Raw genomic sequence first — 17,545 nt, forward strand, 5'->3', positions numbered from 1 at the left:
TTAGTATTTAAGTGTCAAGATACTTGTAATGCTTAGGGTTTTTTTGTAAGTGTTTTAGAGGCATCTGCAGAATGTTCTTATTGGCAGTCTCACAGATTGCTACAGAAATAAAAGGTGTATATTGGGCACTGCCAGGTGTGTGTGAGGGTATCTAAATGCACATATATATTTGTGTGTGTATTTAAAATGCCTCCCGTGTGCAAGTATTAAACACATCCTCTTGGGGATTGCACTGTGACTTGCATACTTGGAGGCAAAGGCTCTGAATAAAGAAGAACCTATCCAGAATAGAGTGAAATTAGCTGCAGTTGCTGTGGGTTTTCAAAGCAATGGCAGCAGTCAGAATCTGGCCTAAGTAATTAACTTACGGAGCATGGAAAGGAAAAGCAGCATGTGGAAGATATAATTAATAGGAACATATAACAGTCAGCTCTCACATAATAAATTGGCAGCTATGCCTGAGGTAACTGCCTTTTATTTGCAAAATGCTGTTGGAATTTTTAAAAAGTAATTGCACATTTTCTTCCATTTCCACATGGTCACAGAGAACTTAGTACAGTACAAATAACAACAGGAATGCAATAAAATCATCGCTGTTGTTTGTTTTTCTTGCTCAGGGCTATGATCTTATTTGAACCAATGTCCAAAGAAAAGGAGGAAGACATTCTAGCTCAGGAAAAGACAAGTGGCAAAACATTTTAGTGAGGTTTAATATGGAATAATCTAAAAGGACAAGGCAAAACCAACCAGAATAAATAACAGTAAATGGCCAGATATCTATTTGCAGAACAGATTTAGTATTATGTTCTCCTGACTCAAGTAAATAATGGTTAAGATAAATGTTCTGAAATTCTTCCATTTTGGAGGCTTGAATTTTCCGCATCTGAAGGTTTACTGCAGCTTTTCCTGTAGAGCAAGTGTGACTTCTTTGGGTACACCTCAGGTGCTGGCAGATCATTCTACCTCTTGCCTAGTGCAGAGCTTTGGAAGGCTTTGGGATGGCATGAAGACTCCCCACAGGCAGCTGCTGCTTCAGCTGCCTCCAGCAGCCTGCTGCAAAATGCAGAGCTGCTGTCCTGCTCCAAACATTTGCAACAGGAAACTGAGGAGGGCTTGCAACTGAGGTTTGCTGCTCTGCCCAAAACATATAAGTTACTAGACTTCTTAATTGCCATTTCCAGGCTTCTCGGTGTAATAGAGGGAACTGCATGCCACTCCTGCTACCTTGTATATGTGATTCCTCTCTGTACCCAACTGGGAATTTATACTACTGCTTTGTCAGTTTGGGCTCTCTTTTGGTTTTAAGCAATCTGACTGCCATCACTGCAATAGCAGGGAGGAAAAGGGAAGTCCAAATCTATTCTATTGTAAGTGTGAAGAGGATCTAGCCTATTTTGTCTGTGAGTGAAAGAGGATGGGATCTTGTTGTAACCACCTAACACTGGACAGTTCTAACACCATAAATGTGATTAGAAGCTTTACTCTGTTTAAAATTGAACAGCCGGAAGACCAGGAAATAGAGTTTGCTGGGAAATATTTCTGCTGTAACCAGTCTCTGTGCTGATGACCCCAGGGGATCTTGCATTTGCTGCAGGCTGAGTCTAGTAGGCAGTTTGTTGCTGAACGAAGACTTTAAATAGATAGCGAGTTTAAAAAAAGTACATCCTGCAATTCTTGTGCTGATGAATTTAGAATGATGTTCCAGCAAGCTCAGTACACTCCAAATTAATTAGCAGTGATCCTTTTAACAGGATAATTACTATATCAGCAAGTGGTAAACTCAAAATGAATACAAGTAGTCCCGGCTTGCAACCACAAGAAAGAGCTGTGTTGTGGTTCTACCAACTGATTCTAAATTCATCCCAGTGTGAAAGGTTTTAGACAGCACAGCTCGTCATCAGAGCTGTCACTTTTTTACCTCTAGACTTGAATTAAAATCCTAAATGAAGTTGCATTCCACTCTCCATATGTCTAACTCACACCACCATGGAAGTAGTGATTGGCTTTTTAAAATTGCTACTGGAAAAAGGCTGAAAATAAGGAGAGAAGGAAGTGTTGCACATTATTACTGCTGTATAAATGGTAGGAAGGGCTGTGAAATATATGATACTTCCTTATGGCTGTGCATTTTCTTCTTTCATAATGGAAGGGTCTTATCCTGCATAGTACAGTAAGAACTCACAAGTATAAACATGCTCGTATCTTTGGTGTTTGGACTTTTTTAAAACAGGTTCATCTTTCAAAGAATAGATGTGTGGTTGCTTATCAGGCTGTGGATAAATAAGTATATGACTGCTGCAGTGATGGTAGAAACACTTTTATTCATTCCTGAAACCAGATCCTGGTTTTAGAGAGCTGAGGCTTTAGAAAATAAGGTTTAATTGGGTATTTTTAATATGGGCAATTACCTTAATTAGGTCGCTCTACATGCTTTTCTGGTCTCTTTCAGAATGGAAGCAGAAATCTATAAAAGCACCTGCCATTTTCTGTGGGAATATAAGTTTTAGGCAGACTTTCAAAAATCACTTATCTTACTTTCAGCTTCTCTAAGCTAAGTCCAGCAAAGTCAATGGTCTTACACAGATCTCAGGTGTGCTCTTGGGAGAAATTGGGGCCCAGGTTGTTCACTCCAAACGTGAAAGTAGTAAATTATAAATTTTAGCCATTTCTTAAAAATGGATCATGACACTCACCAGACCAGACAATCTCTCAGGTTATTGCATGGGAGCATGTGGTGCTTTATGAAACGTGGAGTGCCTGCCTGAATCCTTTGGCTTAGATTGCCTTGAGCAGCACTGCCATCTTCTTTCTAGAGAGACTATATGTCTGGGTCAGGCCACTTTTAAAAATCATACAAAATGGAGACATTTAAAAAATGGTCTCAACTGTAAGAACAGTAAAATCAAGAGGGAAAAGAAGTATTTACAAATATTTTGGTGAGGTTTTGTCCATGTGTGTTCTGTGTGTGTGTTCTAACAGGTAGAAATAGAAAGGCAAGCAACTCTGTAGAAAATGCCTGTAGCAAATGCAGTTGTCTTCTAATGATCCAGGGGACTGCTTTTTTTGTTTTGTTAAGGTTTAGGTTATTCAGACCATGCAGGTCGTAAGAGTCTTTTGTATGCAGTTTCGTGGTGTTGCATAGTTCTTAACTGAATCCAGCCAAAGATGAGGTAACATCTGAAGAAGGTTTTCTTAAATTCCCGGAATGAACAACGTTCCCATGTCGCAGTAACAGCAGTAACACGCCCACACAGTTGTTGCTGCTGAAGCTGCTCCTGTGCACAGTGAACATACTGTTCATCACACTCTAGCTATAGCCCAACCATTCTAGTAGAGCTCAATGGTTTTGAGCTTCCCATCAAGGACAGGCTTGTCCTTCTACTTGAATACATGCAAGTACATAGGTCAGCACAGTGCCACCAATGGTAATAACCAATCTTGTTAGTGCTCCCAACCTTTCTTGATACTACAAACTATGGCTACAAAATCCTTGTGAGTACTATAATACGGAACTAGTCAAAACCCACCATATAAATGGATTTAAAAAAAGTCCCATTTCTATGAATTTTCTTGAGAAAGTTCCCCTACAATTTAGAAGAAATTAATGTTCTCTTGATGGAAAAGATCACTTAGGCACTCAAGGTGTATTTGATCATAGAAACAGGCAAAGCCCTTCTGAAGAAACTGCGGGAAATGCAACCTCTTCCAAGTCAATAACGGCTCAGTGATCTTCTGATGGAGCTTGGGATTCCTCTTTTGGAGGGAAAGCAACAAACTCTTTCATTTCGTTCTCTTGGTGACCAGTAGCATGAGCACGAGCTTCATAAGGCTCACATGGGCAGCAACAGACTTCTCCTTTCCTGCTCCTCTGCAGAACGGTAGCACGGAAGTCTAACGTTATCACTGCCAGCCGATACAACTGTAGAGTAACAACTAAGATATTCTTAGCTGTAAAAAATACCAGCATCTGATTGAATATTCTGAAGTGGCCCATCAGAATTGAACGCACAATGAAGAAGGGGCCGTCCTGTATGAAAAGGCTGACCCCAATGTTCCAGAGTTCCGCGCTGTACCTGCAGAGCAGCAGGCTGGGAATCCGCCTGGCCGGTGCGCTTGGTTTGCAGCCAATATGCTGTACTGGAAGTAGAACAGTTATGTTAAAACAACTTCGTGAAGGGGAGCCAGGGTTGGCCTAAAGGGCACTCACAATACAGGGTACCCTGGATTATAAATGCATTCAACTGTAAACTATGCAACATATAGCACATCCAGTTTCTGGGATGTTTTTCAGCAAAACACACTAAACTCATCTGAGGCACTTATGTGGTCTGGCAAACAGGACTAAAAACCACTTCCTCTTTTGTATCTCTCAAACATACTAGTATTTATACACTTCTACAACAAGAAGCAGAAAATCACCTAATGATTCTTCACAACTTCCCCAGATTTTTGTTTTTTTTTTTTTTTGTGGTTAATCAACATGCCAGAGCAGTATATATCCTTAAGAAAAAAACCAACTGTGCTGAATAGGAACAGCCAGTGCTGTAGCATTTCATTTTGTTCCAGGCTAAGACCTTGCTTTTAAAAGATTCACCAGATAGCCATTGCTTTTTTTCATGTGTCATAGTAAGAATAAGGCCTGTCAGTGCCAGGCAGTATTGAGCATTATGAGGTTTCTGTCTGCCATGTAAGGCTCAAGGCACAGTAAACTTGTTCTTAGCCTTGTGGGCATCAATTTCACACAACTGCTGGAACTTGCATGCATGCGTTCCCCTTGCCTGTAAAGGTGGTGGTGGGCTCAAATGCTCTCTATGGTGTAGTGCCTGGAGAGGGACCATCAGAAGGGTTTGTGGGGGTAACTATGGCTGTCTCTTATGAAAATACACGAAGCTTAATTAACCTGTCTCTTGGACAGGGAGATTTCACTGGTTTAAAAAGCATCGCTACTTGTGATGCAGTAACAACCACCAAACATTCCAACTTGCCAAAAGAATTCTATTGTTTGAGTCAATGCTGGGGTTGAGGAAGAAACAGATGAGACTCAAATGGAAAATGAGTTGTAAAATGTAGAAATTTGCTGAATCCATTAGGCAAAGCTTCAGCAGCAGCTAATTTTTTAATACGCTTCTGTTCCTTTGCTGTTTAATAGTCCTAACTGCACTGCTGTAATCTAATCATAAGTGCCTAAAAATTTCTTTTACGTCATGTTTGGTGTGTGAGTAAACATTCTGATGCTTGAACAAAAAGTACTATCTGTGCAACTGTATAGAACTGCCTAAAATAAACTGTACCCCCAATAATTTCAGGAAAATGTGTGTTCAGTAATTTAATTTTTGACTGGAAAATGTAATTAAATAAGTGGAAAAGCAACAGCTAGAGAAAAAAAATGAACAGATTAAGTTCTATTTGAATTTATTTGGGTGGTGGTGATGTGTATAGGATGTTTTTTATTTGGTTGGTTGAGTTTTTTAAACCTGAGTGCTGTGCATCTTTAATAGAATATATTTTACCAGTAGCAGGAATTTTAGCTATGATAAATCTGAAATGTGATTGCATCAGATTTTTTAGGAGGTGAGCTGCTGAGCTGAAATGCTGAAGTATTTTTATAACTTCCCTGTTGGAAACAAAGCCTAGCATTGTCCATTAAGAAAGGACTAATGAACAAAGTAATATTCCAGGAATTTTTAATTTATTATTTTAGTTAGTGTGTCAGCCTAGAAATCTATTCTGTATGAGATGCTAGTGAGGATAATGCATTTTTGGACTTCTGTAGTTGTTGCAAACTTGTAGTGATTGGAGACCAAAATGGTTGGAACAGATGACGATCCAGACAGCTTTCATTGTTTTTCTTGCACATGGAGAAGCCCTTTCTGCCCAGGGACAAACACAGCCCTGAGCTGGGTGAATGGCTGGGCCTTTTAGATTTAGAGTCCCAACATCATATGGTCCTTTAGGTTTCCTGTGAATAGGTAATTTCTCCTGTGCTTCTGGCTGTGCTGTTCTGTTGTTCACAATTGCCTGTCTCTCTGTGGGGTCTAGTAACCCACCCAAATTTGAGCCATAATAGACCAGATCTAACTTGAGAACTCAAATAGTGAAGCTTAATGCAGTAACAGGCAACTGGAGTAAAACAATAGTGCAATCGTTTTTTCCTTTTCCTGAAAGTAGAGCTCTATCAGAGAGATCAGAGGTTAGCCAGAAACAAGTGTTTCCTCAAAAGAAACCACAATGGGCTTTCTTCAAAAGCTGTTGTCATATAGATTCCTCTCCACCAGAAGTCCTTGGTACAGCCTGTAGTGTGTGCACAGCCACAAGATGTACCAGCAAAAACTTAAAAGCATTTTTTTCTTTTCTTGTCTACATGCAAGTACTAACCTGCAAGATCGAGTGGAAACTGTAACATACTCCAGGTCCATACAGCAAGAATTGAATTTATGAGAGCGTAATTCTTCCTATGGGAAGGGAAAACGTGATAACAATGAAGATGCAATTTCCTCATGTGATCACAAAAATGCTTCCTGTAGTGTTTGGAATGTCATTTGAAGGGTGGGTGAGTGAAGCAGTGATTGATTGATGTGTGCTTTTATGATGCAATGCTAAGGAAAACAGAAGCACCTTTTTGTATGGAATATTTGCTGTTAAGGCTTACATGTTCCAGCTGTGTAATTACACTAAATATCTGAAGCTAATGTTATAATAATAAGTATGTGAGAATAGACTCTATGGCTCAGAGGGGATATCTTTACCCTTGTAGGGATTACACGTTCCTTGCAAGCCTGAAGCTTCTCTACCAAGTGGGAAGGATACTTTTCCTCTAAAAGGCTCTAAAAGCATTGCTATGATATTTACAAAAAATAAAATAGTATTTGTTTGAGAGGATGAACCTCTTCTGTGCCTCTTTCTTTATGACGGATGTTCACAGCTCATCTCTCAGCAGCGTGAGGGGGAGGTGAGCTTACTTCCTCTGGGAGAGATCACAATGTTGAAAATTCACACCAGACTGTGCTGTTCCCCTTCTTCTTATCTTTGAACACTTTGTCATTCTATCATGAAGTACATATGAGATAACCAAAGGAGCAACTTGGATAATGAATCACTTAGGCCAGCTCTAGTTGCTTCCTTGCCCATCTAAAGCGATTCATTAACCTGAAGGAGGCTTACTGTGTATCCAGTGTTTCAGCTCCTGTAGCCATAAGAACTGATGCTGCCTGGCAGTTAGGCTGCTTGTTTGGCTCTCTTTTATTGTGATGAGGTGACATGCTTCTCTGCCGGCAACACTTGAGTAATCCCTAACAAAGCTCACAGGACTTAGGCCTTTCAACAGAGGGAAAGGCAAGAGCAGGCACACAGAGCCCTTGAACGTAGCCTTCTGTTTCCTACGGGAAACGCAGTTCCACCACTCTGAACACTGCACATCACACAAATATCTTGCACTCTGCAAGTTATTTACGTCAGCAAAATATCCTTACCGAACATCCTCAATGTCCAAGGTTTCACTAGCAAATTCAAGTATATCTGCTGCTGTTCCCACAAACATGAGAAGCAGCTGAGACAATTGATCCCGGGTGATTTCAACTCCAATGGGGAGAAGCCATCTCCCAACTACTAGTAGCAGTAGAAAAGTCTGGTGGAGGGCCAGTGTCCATACAGTCTCACAGATTGTGGAGAGCTGGTTGACAAAGACTTTAGCCTGTTTAAAAGACAACAATAATATACTGTAACTTCAGGAGACTGATGTTATAGGTACCTTCAGAGACTGTATTTGTCCTTGAGCCTGCTTTTGTTCTCTTTCACATTGTATGAGAGCAAATAATTTCCATCTGGCAGGCCTGGTTTGAAAAAGGCACTTTAATACAAACTTTGGATAATGAATATCAAATCTTTCAAATCAAATCTCTGTGTACTACTCCTCCTGTTCTCACTTTTCAGCTGAGCATTATCCTTTGCAGAATCTTTACCCAGACACCTTCTAAATTCAGTTGCTGAGATTTGCAAGAGAATGATAGGAGCATCTCTTCTTTACACAGAGACTTGTCTTGGCAACAATAGTGAGTATGCAGCATGCTGTATTTTCACAATGTGGTTTTCCAAAGTACAAATATATATAATATATTTCTTGAGGTTTTTTTTTGTTTTACTCACTCTGCAAGGTGCTTATCTCTAATTGTCATAAGATCTCTACTAGAAACAGGAAAAGGTGTCCCACCGTCTGAATGATGTGGTGATCTGTTCCCTCACTTCCATAATTGCTGTCTCTGGATTGATTGAAGTCTTGGTTGCTGACATTCACCTGAACTGCCCCAGGCTCATTGCCACAGTACTGTTGTGAATAAAAACATGACACGTGTGTAAACATCCCACACAGGGAGCAGATGTGCTCTATGGCTGAGAGTGTCCTGTTTTGCTGAACTGCAGAGGGTTCATTTGTTAAAGGTATCTGATGTTTACAAAGGTCCTCCCTCACTCTTAATGGAATTCCCTTCTTCTTCAGAAGGGAAGAATTCCTCTCACGAGGACAAGAGTGATGTGTTGGTAGGTTCCTGAGGAAGTACAGGGTTGTACTGCAGAAGAGGATGCAAATGCAAAGGCCGATGGAGTGGGTGACATCTCTGTGCTGCTAACTCTGTACCCTTTGAATGTGATCTGCTTGCAGCTCTCCTAAACTGGCTACTGGGTTCCCTACATGGTCTCTCTTTAGTTAAAACAGTCACATAAGGTAAAAACTGGTCATGGTCAGGCTCTATATTCAAATTTATTCTCAAAATATCTGCTTCTCTTTACTATCCAGGAAAAGCTCTCTGAAAATGTCACTGTTTCATTTTTCTGTATGATTTCTCTCAAGGCTGAAAATGAGCTGGGGTATGATATTTGGGTTGTATTCTCCACAACTCCTGCCCCTGCTGTGCCTTATTTTGTAAGGAAATTCATAAGGTGAGAGGTGAAATAAAGGAGTATTTAAGAGAAATAGAGCTGTATTGTTGCCTATCCCTTTGAAATGGAAAAAAGGGTGCTTTTACTTTCTCCAAGAACACAGTGATCTGGGAAATTGAGTGTTGGCTAAAACATACTGTTACTCCAACTGCAGTAAACCAGTGGTAGGGCTATGTTCTGTCTGCAGCACTGTCCTGCCCTTCTACCTTCACACCCAAGGCTGGCCCAGGAGCAACTGTGAGGGGCATGGCTCCAAAATCTGTCTTCATAACAACCCCTTAACATCTCTCTTCATTGTAATAAAAAGAGGCTAATTAGAAAATCAAACCATGCTGTTACTAAAGACTTTTATCCTGTCCTATTTTTGCCAGAGAACTGCAGATGATTTGCATTTCTCCATTGGGCCCCCCACCATTTTATTGCACAGGGACTGATTTTCTGCAACAATTGGAATGTGTTTGAGAGCATACTGAGTAGCTGTGTTCAGCATAAAGCCTGCCAATATAAGAGAAACATTTTCCAGCAAATTTCAGATTCTACTTTGATACTTTGCTTGGTCTCTGATAATGTTGTTCAGTATCTGGGTAAATGCTGCCTCTTGACTGACCTTGTGGTAGATAATTTTCCTGTACTTGAAAAATCTGGAAAAAATGTGCTTGTTGCTTTTAGAGTTGGCAGTAAAGAGTCTTAAGCTGAAGGCTTGTCTTATTTGAACAGTGGGTGTGAGAGTCTTGAAAGATTGACACAGATGTGGGGAAGATATTTCCATTTGGAAGAGGGAAGTCTAAAGTTCTGGGCATGGAAACAGTGAGATGGAGGGGCTGGTACTCTCTGCCTGACTACAGTCCTGTAGGGCTAATCTCCCTGGGTTTGCCCTTCAACTAAAGGAGAGAGAAGAAATGGCTTGTTCAGAGGATGTTTTGGAAATGAAATTTAATTGGTGCTCTGGAGAGGCATCTATATCTGTTGCCTACAGAAAACCCCTAAAGTCTATGGTGACTCACCCACAAGGTCAAAGTCAGGCTTTCTGAGTTATTTCCACAGGCCGTGTGACACAGTCATCTGAGGAGACCACAACCTAAAAATATTGCATAACTGTCCTAACCACCCCAGAATACTAAGAAGTGAACATCAACAAGTAGTCTGGGTAGGGCAAAGGGATGACTAACCTGTGCAGGAGAAGGAAGGCTGACTCTGACAGCCTTTGGTTTGTCATTAAGTCTGCATTTAAGCTCCCCCCTCTGGCCCCTTGCCTGGTCTGGCATGGTAAGAGGAAAGCAGCCATGAACCTGTACAGAACTTCACATCCAAGTCTGAGGAGCTGCAGGACTCAGCAGCTCAACTGCTAGAGGTAGGCAGAGGAAACCATGCCATGGCTTGCAGGGGAGCTCTTTTTCTCTTGTTCTAGTGGCACAAAGGTGCAGGAAATACCTCTAAGAAAATTAATTCACATTATTGGTGTCTTTGGTTGGTGTCTTTCCTTTTATGCCATTTTTGTAAGTACTTCCAGCTGAGAAGTGGCTTACCATTTCAGAGCAAGGCTCCGTGATCTTGGACTGAATGGCATGCTCAGGGCCAAGCTCTTCCCAATTGCTTCCAGGCAGGAAATGGAAATCTGCATTTGCAAAGCCAGTCCTTTAAGTAGGCTCCTGTTTTTTTCATTTAAGTATGTTCATATCTTGTTTGGGTTTGTTCCTCTCTGAATATTTATTAAGTGGTGATTGTGAAGTGATTCACTTGAAAATTTGGAGAAGAGCCTTTATTTACGTCATGTATATGCATGTAAATAGGACTGTTGGTGCCAGGCATATTTACCTAGCGAGTTATGGATGAGCAGTGACTAAATGGGAATGTGACAAGGAGAAAGTGAATATTGTTTTACTGTTTCACAGGCATTTGATAAACATGGTTTGCCTTTTTACTACTAGATCCCAGTTAGTCCTAGGTATTGACTGTGTACCTAGCTAAATAAAAATGGTTTTGTTTTCAGGTTTTTTTCTGTGCAAAGATAAAATAGGAAGAAACTGTACACATTTTATATCGATTCTGGCTTGGCTTACTTCTTTTTGTTTCTTCTGAGATGAAGCTTACATACCCCTGATTCATAAACCATCTAATCAAAATGGAAATGCTGTTGCATGACATGCTGATGTCCCGGTGTGTGGCCTGCAGAGAAGCTCACTGCCAGTGCATGGGGGACACCTGAAACACCAAACTAATTCAGGCAGTTTCTGTTTGCACCTTATTCACAATCTATTATTATCAAATAAAATAGGTTAACTTTTCATAACAGGGCCAGCATTGGGGTGTAAAATTGACACTTGAATATTCGAGTGGAGTACCCTCAACCTATTAATGTGCATAGAAGCTGAGGACATTTTGGAAGAGTCTAGCCCTTCCCTGGAGCAGGCCCTCTGCCAAGCAACAGGTACCTGGCTTGCTGTCTGTGCTTTGCTGCAAACAGTGAGGCTGTCACTATGGAAACACGTGTGATGTCAGAAATTCAAAGCACTCCTGACTGCTTCATTTTGCTCACACAGGAAAGCTGGAATGTAAAACACGAAGAAAAGGTTGCCTAAGCTGTTTTCCAGATTGAAGAATATAATGGGTATGGCAAGGAAGGAATGGTGAAAGATGAAAGATCACTTTGAGGCGTTCATTATGCTATAATTTTAGCTGGTAAGAGAATTCTACCTCAGAATGAGGGTGAGGGAATGGACAGTAATATTTACTATATCCTCAAAATGTTCAGGTTAAGGTGGTTAAAAATAATTACAAGGTTTACCAAGTATCTGTCTCATTCCTGACTGGAAGCCTGTATCAACTACAGCCCTGGTAGTCAGGTAAGCCCTGCAAAAGGTGGTCAGTTACTGCTTTCTGTAGCAGTGGCACACCAGGCATTTGAAAAGGTAACAGAGCCCTGAGATCCTGTACATTATTATGAAAGAATGTTTGGGTTTTTTTATGGATTAAATGGTTTCAGTTTTCTCGACAGCAGACAGCAATGCTTTCTCTCTGTACAGTGCAATTGAGTTTATCATCTCTCCATAACATATATTTCATCCCCAAATACATTACCACAGAGCAGTAGTTTCTATGTAGCCAGTATTTCACCCTTGATAAATGAATGGTGTTACTTATGTCCAGTTCTGCAGTACACAGGCAGAATTGCCTCTGTCTTCAGGAAGAGAGACTGCCTATTAGCACCTGCTTTAAGTGACAGCACTGACACGAGCAGCTGATGCTTCCTGGTAAAGATTGAACACGAGATCAAAGTTCTACCACCTTAAAGACCACACACTGTTTTCATAGTGTAAAAGTAAAAGTGTGGATATAGCAACTGCATAATCACCCATTCTGTTAGCATTTAAATAATGAAAATCCCAGGATTACTTCAGTATTGAGAACTGTACTAGTCTGGGTGCTGTGTTTGAGATTATTTGTTAGGAAGCTGCTCCCCTTCTGGAGGTATTGTTTTTGAATCTGTTAGATTGTGTGTTTCCAGAACTCTCTATCCTATCTCTCCAGGTATAAACTAAGCTGTTAACTTGATATACTCCCTCTTTAATTCACAGTAGCAGTATATCAATAAGAACAAAGTATGCCATGTTCTAACATCATTTTGGGAAATAAACTGCTGCCTTTGACTACAGAATTAGCTTGTTTCTTGGACCAGATCTAACTATGACAAATGTTCTCAATATCCACATTACCTGTCTGTAACTGTTTAAGGAGATTTGGGAAAACAAGAAGACAATAAATTCCTGCTGCTGTATTTAGAAAAAGCCTCAGGCATTTTCAGTGTAAACACAATTTTGAATATTTGATTATGCTTCTGTGGGCTCTAACAATGTTATAAAGGAGAAAATGAGGCACTAGGTCTTCTTAGTATAATTTATGTATTTTCTTCTGTTACTTTTTGTTCTTGTTCCAATCAGAACTTTTACTGCTGTGGATGTAAGGCACTGCATATGTGCAAATGCTAGGACAGACAAAATTTCCTTTTACCTACATGGAAGTGCTATAGGGACTTGAAACTAGCCTGCATGAGGAGACGGTTGACTCAGTGAGAACTGTTGGGCTAAGTGGCTCTGTTCTGGCCCTAACTGACCCCAAAACATTTGCCTTTAAAAATTTTACCTGTTTTAGTCCTGAATCGGAATCCAGACCCCCCGCCACTAGATTACTATGCAGCACAAAGAAAGGAAGGATATAAACCTTGTCAGACGTATTACCAGGTGAGGTAACAATCTGTGTGTTCTCCTACGTTGCAGCAAGCATGAGGAAACCAGAGTTAAAGACCCCTTTCACTGATACCTGTCTCAATTTTGACTTGCTTGGAGTTGTGGTATTTGCTTTTAAGTACTCTGAAATTCACTTTATTTTACAAAGGCCTCTAAAGCAATGAAGTTCTTTTACCCTACTGAGCAAGATTCATGCTGGTAACCTGGGGGTGAAAGGCTGTGTTTTTCAAACTTCCTGTCCTCAGTTCCGCAGATAAATACAAATAAATGGTCTCATTTTTAGCTAGGAAAGAGGCTCATTATCTGGTAATTAGGAAGTGCACAATAGTCACAATATAGCTGTAGCTAGATTGGGACACCCACCAATATGAAAGAGAGAAGTGGAACAAGACTTAGCAGACTTCTGTCTGCATGCCCAAAGCCAAGCCATCAAATAATGCATCAGTTTCAAACTAGTCCATCTTGTCTCATAATAAATACCTGAGTCCCATGATGAATTTCTAGTAGCCATAGTGATGGTACTATGCAAATCAGATATAAAAATATTGCTGGTGAAAACCTGTGAAGGAAAAGAAAAGGTATCTTGGTAATATGGCACATCATAAATAACTTTCCAATGCAGATAATGTTTGGGTATATGGTCTCTTGTGCCTCTGCCATATGGGATATTAAGAAATAGGGTAACTGCAAATAAGAATTGCTATTCTTGCTGGATTGCTCGTGCTGTGTCAGTATTATAAACAATGGGTTTATCTGTACATCCATTTAAGGTCAAATATGGAAGTTTATTTAAAATCTCTTTTTTAAGAACTGACCAAAGGCACTTCACTGTTTGTATTTCTATCACAGCATTTTCTGTATTTAAAAAGCCTGTAGCTAACATGCTCTTTCTGATTTCATGAAGAGTGAATTAATGCATTGAGTCAGTTCACTGAGTGATGCTGAGATAAAGGCTGTTGTTCACAATCCTGTGCATTGACACAGGAAAGGTAGAAATAGCATCAGCTTTCCTAAAACAAGCATTGCTTCAGTGTGAGATCTTTTAGTTGCAGGCTGTGCACTTAAAATGGGTTTATGAAAATGTGTCTCAGCCTTGTTTCTCCGTTTGTGCAGGCAGTTGTAGAATTTTCTAGTTCTTCTCTCCCTGCCAGTCTTCTGTATAACTTATGTTGATGAAGCTTTATTATCTTCATCTTCTTTACTGGGTTTATTCAGAAGTAATGGACAGGTTTCATGACTCCTTCTGCAGGTAGTGATTCTTGTGAGAGTTGCAGATGTTTTCTTATTAAACACTTGACATTTGATTGGGGTGGCTTTTTTTGGCAATTCTATCCTTTTGGAGTAGGAATGAGGTGCGATGCCACAAATGTTCCATCTAGCTCTGCCACAGTATGGAGTGGGCATTGCTGCAACACCCTGGGACTGGGCAGTGGGGCCCAACTCACAACATTTGCTTGGTTCCTTCTATCCTGCCACTGACACATTCTGCAGTGAATTTAAACTGCTTCTAAGTATGCAACTGCAGCAACATTTTGGTCAAATGCTGTTGCATTTAGTGTTTGTTCCTATGTTGAATGTACCTTTATTTTGGTAATCGTAACTTTTCCAGTGGATATTAAGTATTGAGGAAAACAAAAAAATTCTGCTGCTTAGGGAATTACTGGGTTGCTGAACTGCACTGAAATGTTTCAAACAATCCCCTCTTAGATTAGACTGAAGACAGTCTGGGTTTGGGTTTCATTGCATTTTTTTGTTTTTCAGGGTTGAGGGGGTGTTGTTTGTTTTGGCAGTGGGGGTTTTTTGTTGTTAGATTTTTTTTTTAAAGAAAAAAAAAAGTTAGTGATTCTGTGGGTTTTCAGCCTGGTTATTTTGGGAGAGAACACACCTCTCATTTGAATGGAAGAACTAACATTTTACAGTATTTCCTGTAGGACTTGAGCACATGAAAAATCCATCCAGCTGGCAGGTTAGCAATACTGAGCTAATGATACCACATCAGGCCAAGAGACTTGAGGAGCTTTAACTCTCCCTTTCTTTCGGAAGGAGCAATCTGGAGGAGGTATTACAAGGCTCACAAGAAGACTTTTTCTCCACATGTGCCATTTAATGTTTTATGCTGGTGTAATAAGTAACAGTTCTCTGTCAATAATGAACAGAGAATATGAGGGTGTTGGAGGCAGGAGTCCTGCTGCATAGTCTGCCCCTTGCTTGGATCGGTGACTGTCTGTGGAGGTGTTTCTACAGATGCTGATGTGATGATGCCTGTTCTGAATGTGACTGTTTTCCACTGGAGCAGAAAATTATCCTGATGCAAATAAATGCTGGTCATTTGTCTACAGTTCTCACCTATAACGGTACTTTTATTTTGCTGTTTAAAGTGCTGGAGCACATCCATTTTCAAAATTTTCTTCTAGATAAATTTAGCCCAGTCTTCTATGTATTCCTCTAACATGGATCTGCTTTCGATATCTATTTCTGTTTGGATTTTTCAAAACCTGCCATTGAAAGTGTTCCTTCACAAAGATTCTGCTGCTGCCTCCTCTCCCAAAAGAATTGGGTCTGTTCAATCTGCCTGTCTCATAACTGCATTTTGGGCTCTGCTGTTGTTCAATTTTCCAGTGTCCTAGACTTTATCACTGCTTTTATTACATTCAAATTTAGGGCATGGAACTCTTGTGTGAATCGTCAGACAACACTACTTCTGTTATAATGACTTTCACAGGTTGTAATGGGCAGGATTTTAAGAACATGGAAATACTCCAGGGCTCTTTAGTCCTGGATTTTTCTCAGGGCCTGCCTGCAGTTTGAGTTTTTAACAATAAAAGGTCCTAGTGAAATCTTGACAATTAGTTACATGACTGCTTCCTTTTCACAGAGCATTTTGTTTTGGCTGCCTGAGCACTGATGAGCTGTAGATGACAGCAGTAATTCTTTAGATGCATGTAAAACCCCATGTGCTTGGGCAAGCTCTGCGATGACTAACTTTTTTGTTCATTTCTTGGGCAGCCTTTCATGCATTTAAGTTCCCCTCTGGAACAGCCTCTCAAATCGAAATATTTAAGCCACTCTTGCTGTATCAAAAGAGTGGTTGCTACTCATCTTTTATTTTTTACCGAGTTTAGGTTCATGCAGTAGCGTGGCGTTAGCACTGCTGCATGGAGGAGAGAAGGGGGATACAGTCCTAGGGAAGGAGGTGCAATCCAAGGCGCGGCAGGACGGGGTGTGAGATGCAGGGCATTTGCAGGGTTCCCCCGCACCCCTCTGCCCCTCCAGCGCGCAGCCCCGACCCGCTCAGGAGGTGGCTCAGGAGGTGCCCCAGTGCCCCCAGCCCGCTGCAGCCGCAGCCCCGCAGTATCCACCTTTTGCCTGCAGCAAGAGACACACACAGCCGGAGTGGCTCCCGCGTAGTCTGCTGTACAACTGCCCCTCCTGAAAGCCCTCTCTCTGGCAGTGGACGAGCCAAAACCCACCAGCTTTCCATCCCTGCCTCCCAGGAGCGGCCGGGGAGCAAACGCGATCCCTGAACGCCTGGCAGCGCCGGGGCCGGGGCAGCCCCTGCTCTCGGGGGGCAGCTTTGCATCTGCAGCGAAGTACATGCAAGGAAGCAAGAGGGGCTCGGCGGGATATGCTCACCATTTGTAGCCTCTGCCTTGCTTAAACTTGAGGGTGAGCCCTGTCTCCAGGCACAAGAGAAGATTGAGCAGTGCCAGCAGCCAGTACTTGGGTTCCTTCTTCACGGCAGTCACTCTCCAGACCCCGATGAGTGAGTGCAACACGAAGAGCAGGCGAGTGACCAGGGCATTGAGCAGCACCATCAGCTCCATGCCGCTGCACCCCCTCCCTTCGCCCCGCACCGCGGGGCCCCGGCGCTTCTAGGAGCCCTGGCAAGTTACCTTGGGAGTCACCGGGAAGCGCGCGCCTCGCCGGCACACAGATCCCTTCTCCTCTTCCATCTCCACAAAGGGGCCCATTATAACAAAAAAGAAACAGCATCGCCCCTCCCCCAGACTTCCTGAAAACTTTTTAAAGGGAAGAAGAAGGAAAAAAAAAAAAAAGATACGCTTCCATGCTGCAGTGGTTTGCGGGCTCGGAACAGCCCTGGCCGGCCCAGGCAGGGGTGGGGAGAATTGTTTCTGTCCCCTCTGTCATCGGCTCAAGGACCAAGTGCGGCGAGGTTTTCCCTCTTGCCCAGTTACCATCGCTCTGCAGCCGTGCTTACTGCTCTCGCCTCGTGCGTTTCCAGCAAAGACACAATGTAAGGCACGATATTAATTTGAATCATTTTTGCTGAAAGCTCCACTGCATTTCTGAGACTGCAAACCAAACCCCTCTTTCTGCTGCCCCTGAAAGAGAATTCATATTTGGGAGCT

At 41.6% G+C, this 17,545-nt stretch overlaps 2 protein-coding genes across 11 annotated transcripts in view; one reads left to right on the plus strand and one right to left on the minus strand.

The window, feature by feature from the left end:
• CABCOCO1 (ciliary associated calcium binding coiled-coil 1) overlaps positions 1–17,545 on the plus strand; it is a 263,455-nt gene that overhangs the window by 104,103 nt on the left and 141,807 nt on the right. The window lies entirely within an intron of this gene.
• TMEM26 (transmembrane protein 26) lies at positions 434–17,298 on the minus strand. Of its 2 annotated transcripts, XM_010400779.4 has the most exons (6): positions 16,809–17,290; positions 13,656–13,734; positions 8,207–8,320; positions 7,470–7,690; positions 6,376–6,452; positions 434–4,137 (listed from the first exon to the last, which is right to left on the minus strand). In XM_010400779.4, the coding sequence occupies exons 1-6, from the start codon at positions 16,997–16,999 to the stop codon at positions 3,722–3,724; spliced, it is 1,098 nt and encodes a 365-aa protein (XP_010399081.3). In that variant the 5' UTR covers positions 17,000–17,290; the 3' UTR covers positions 434–3,721. The 2 variants fall into 2 exon arrangements, with proteins under 2 accessions (XP_010399081.3, XP_010399082.3); XM_010400780.4 differs by lacking the exon at positions 8,207–8,320 and having other exon boundaries at positions 16,809–17,298.

Source organism: Corvus cornix, chromosome 6 (assembly GCF_000738735.6).
Source record: "Corvus cornix cornix isolate S_Up_H32 chromosome 6, ASM73873v5, whole genome shotgun sequence".
NCBI lineage: Eukaryota > Metazoa > Chordata > Aves > Passeriformes > Corvidae > Corvus > Corvus cornix.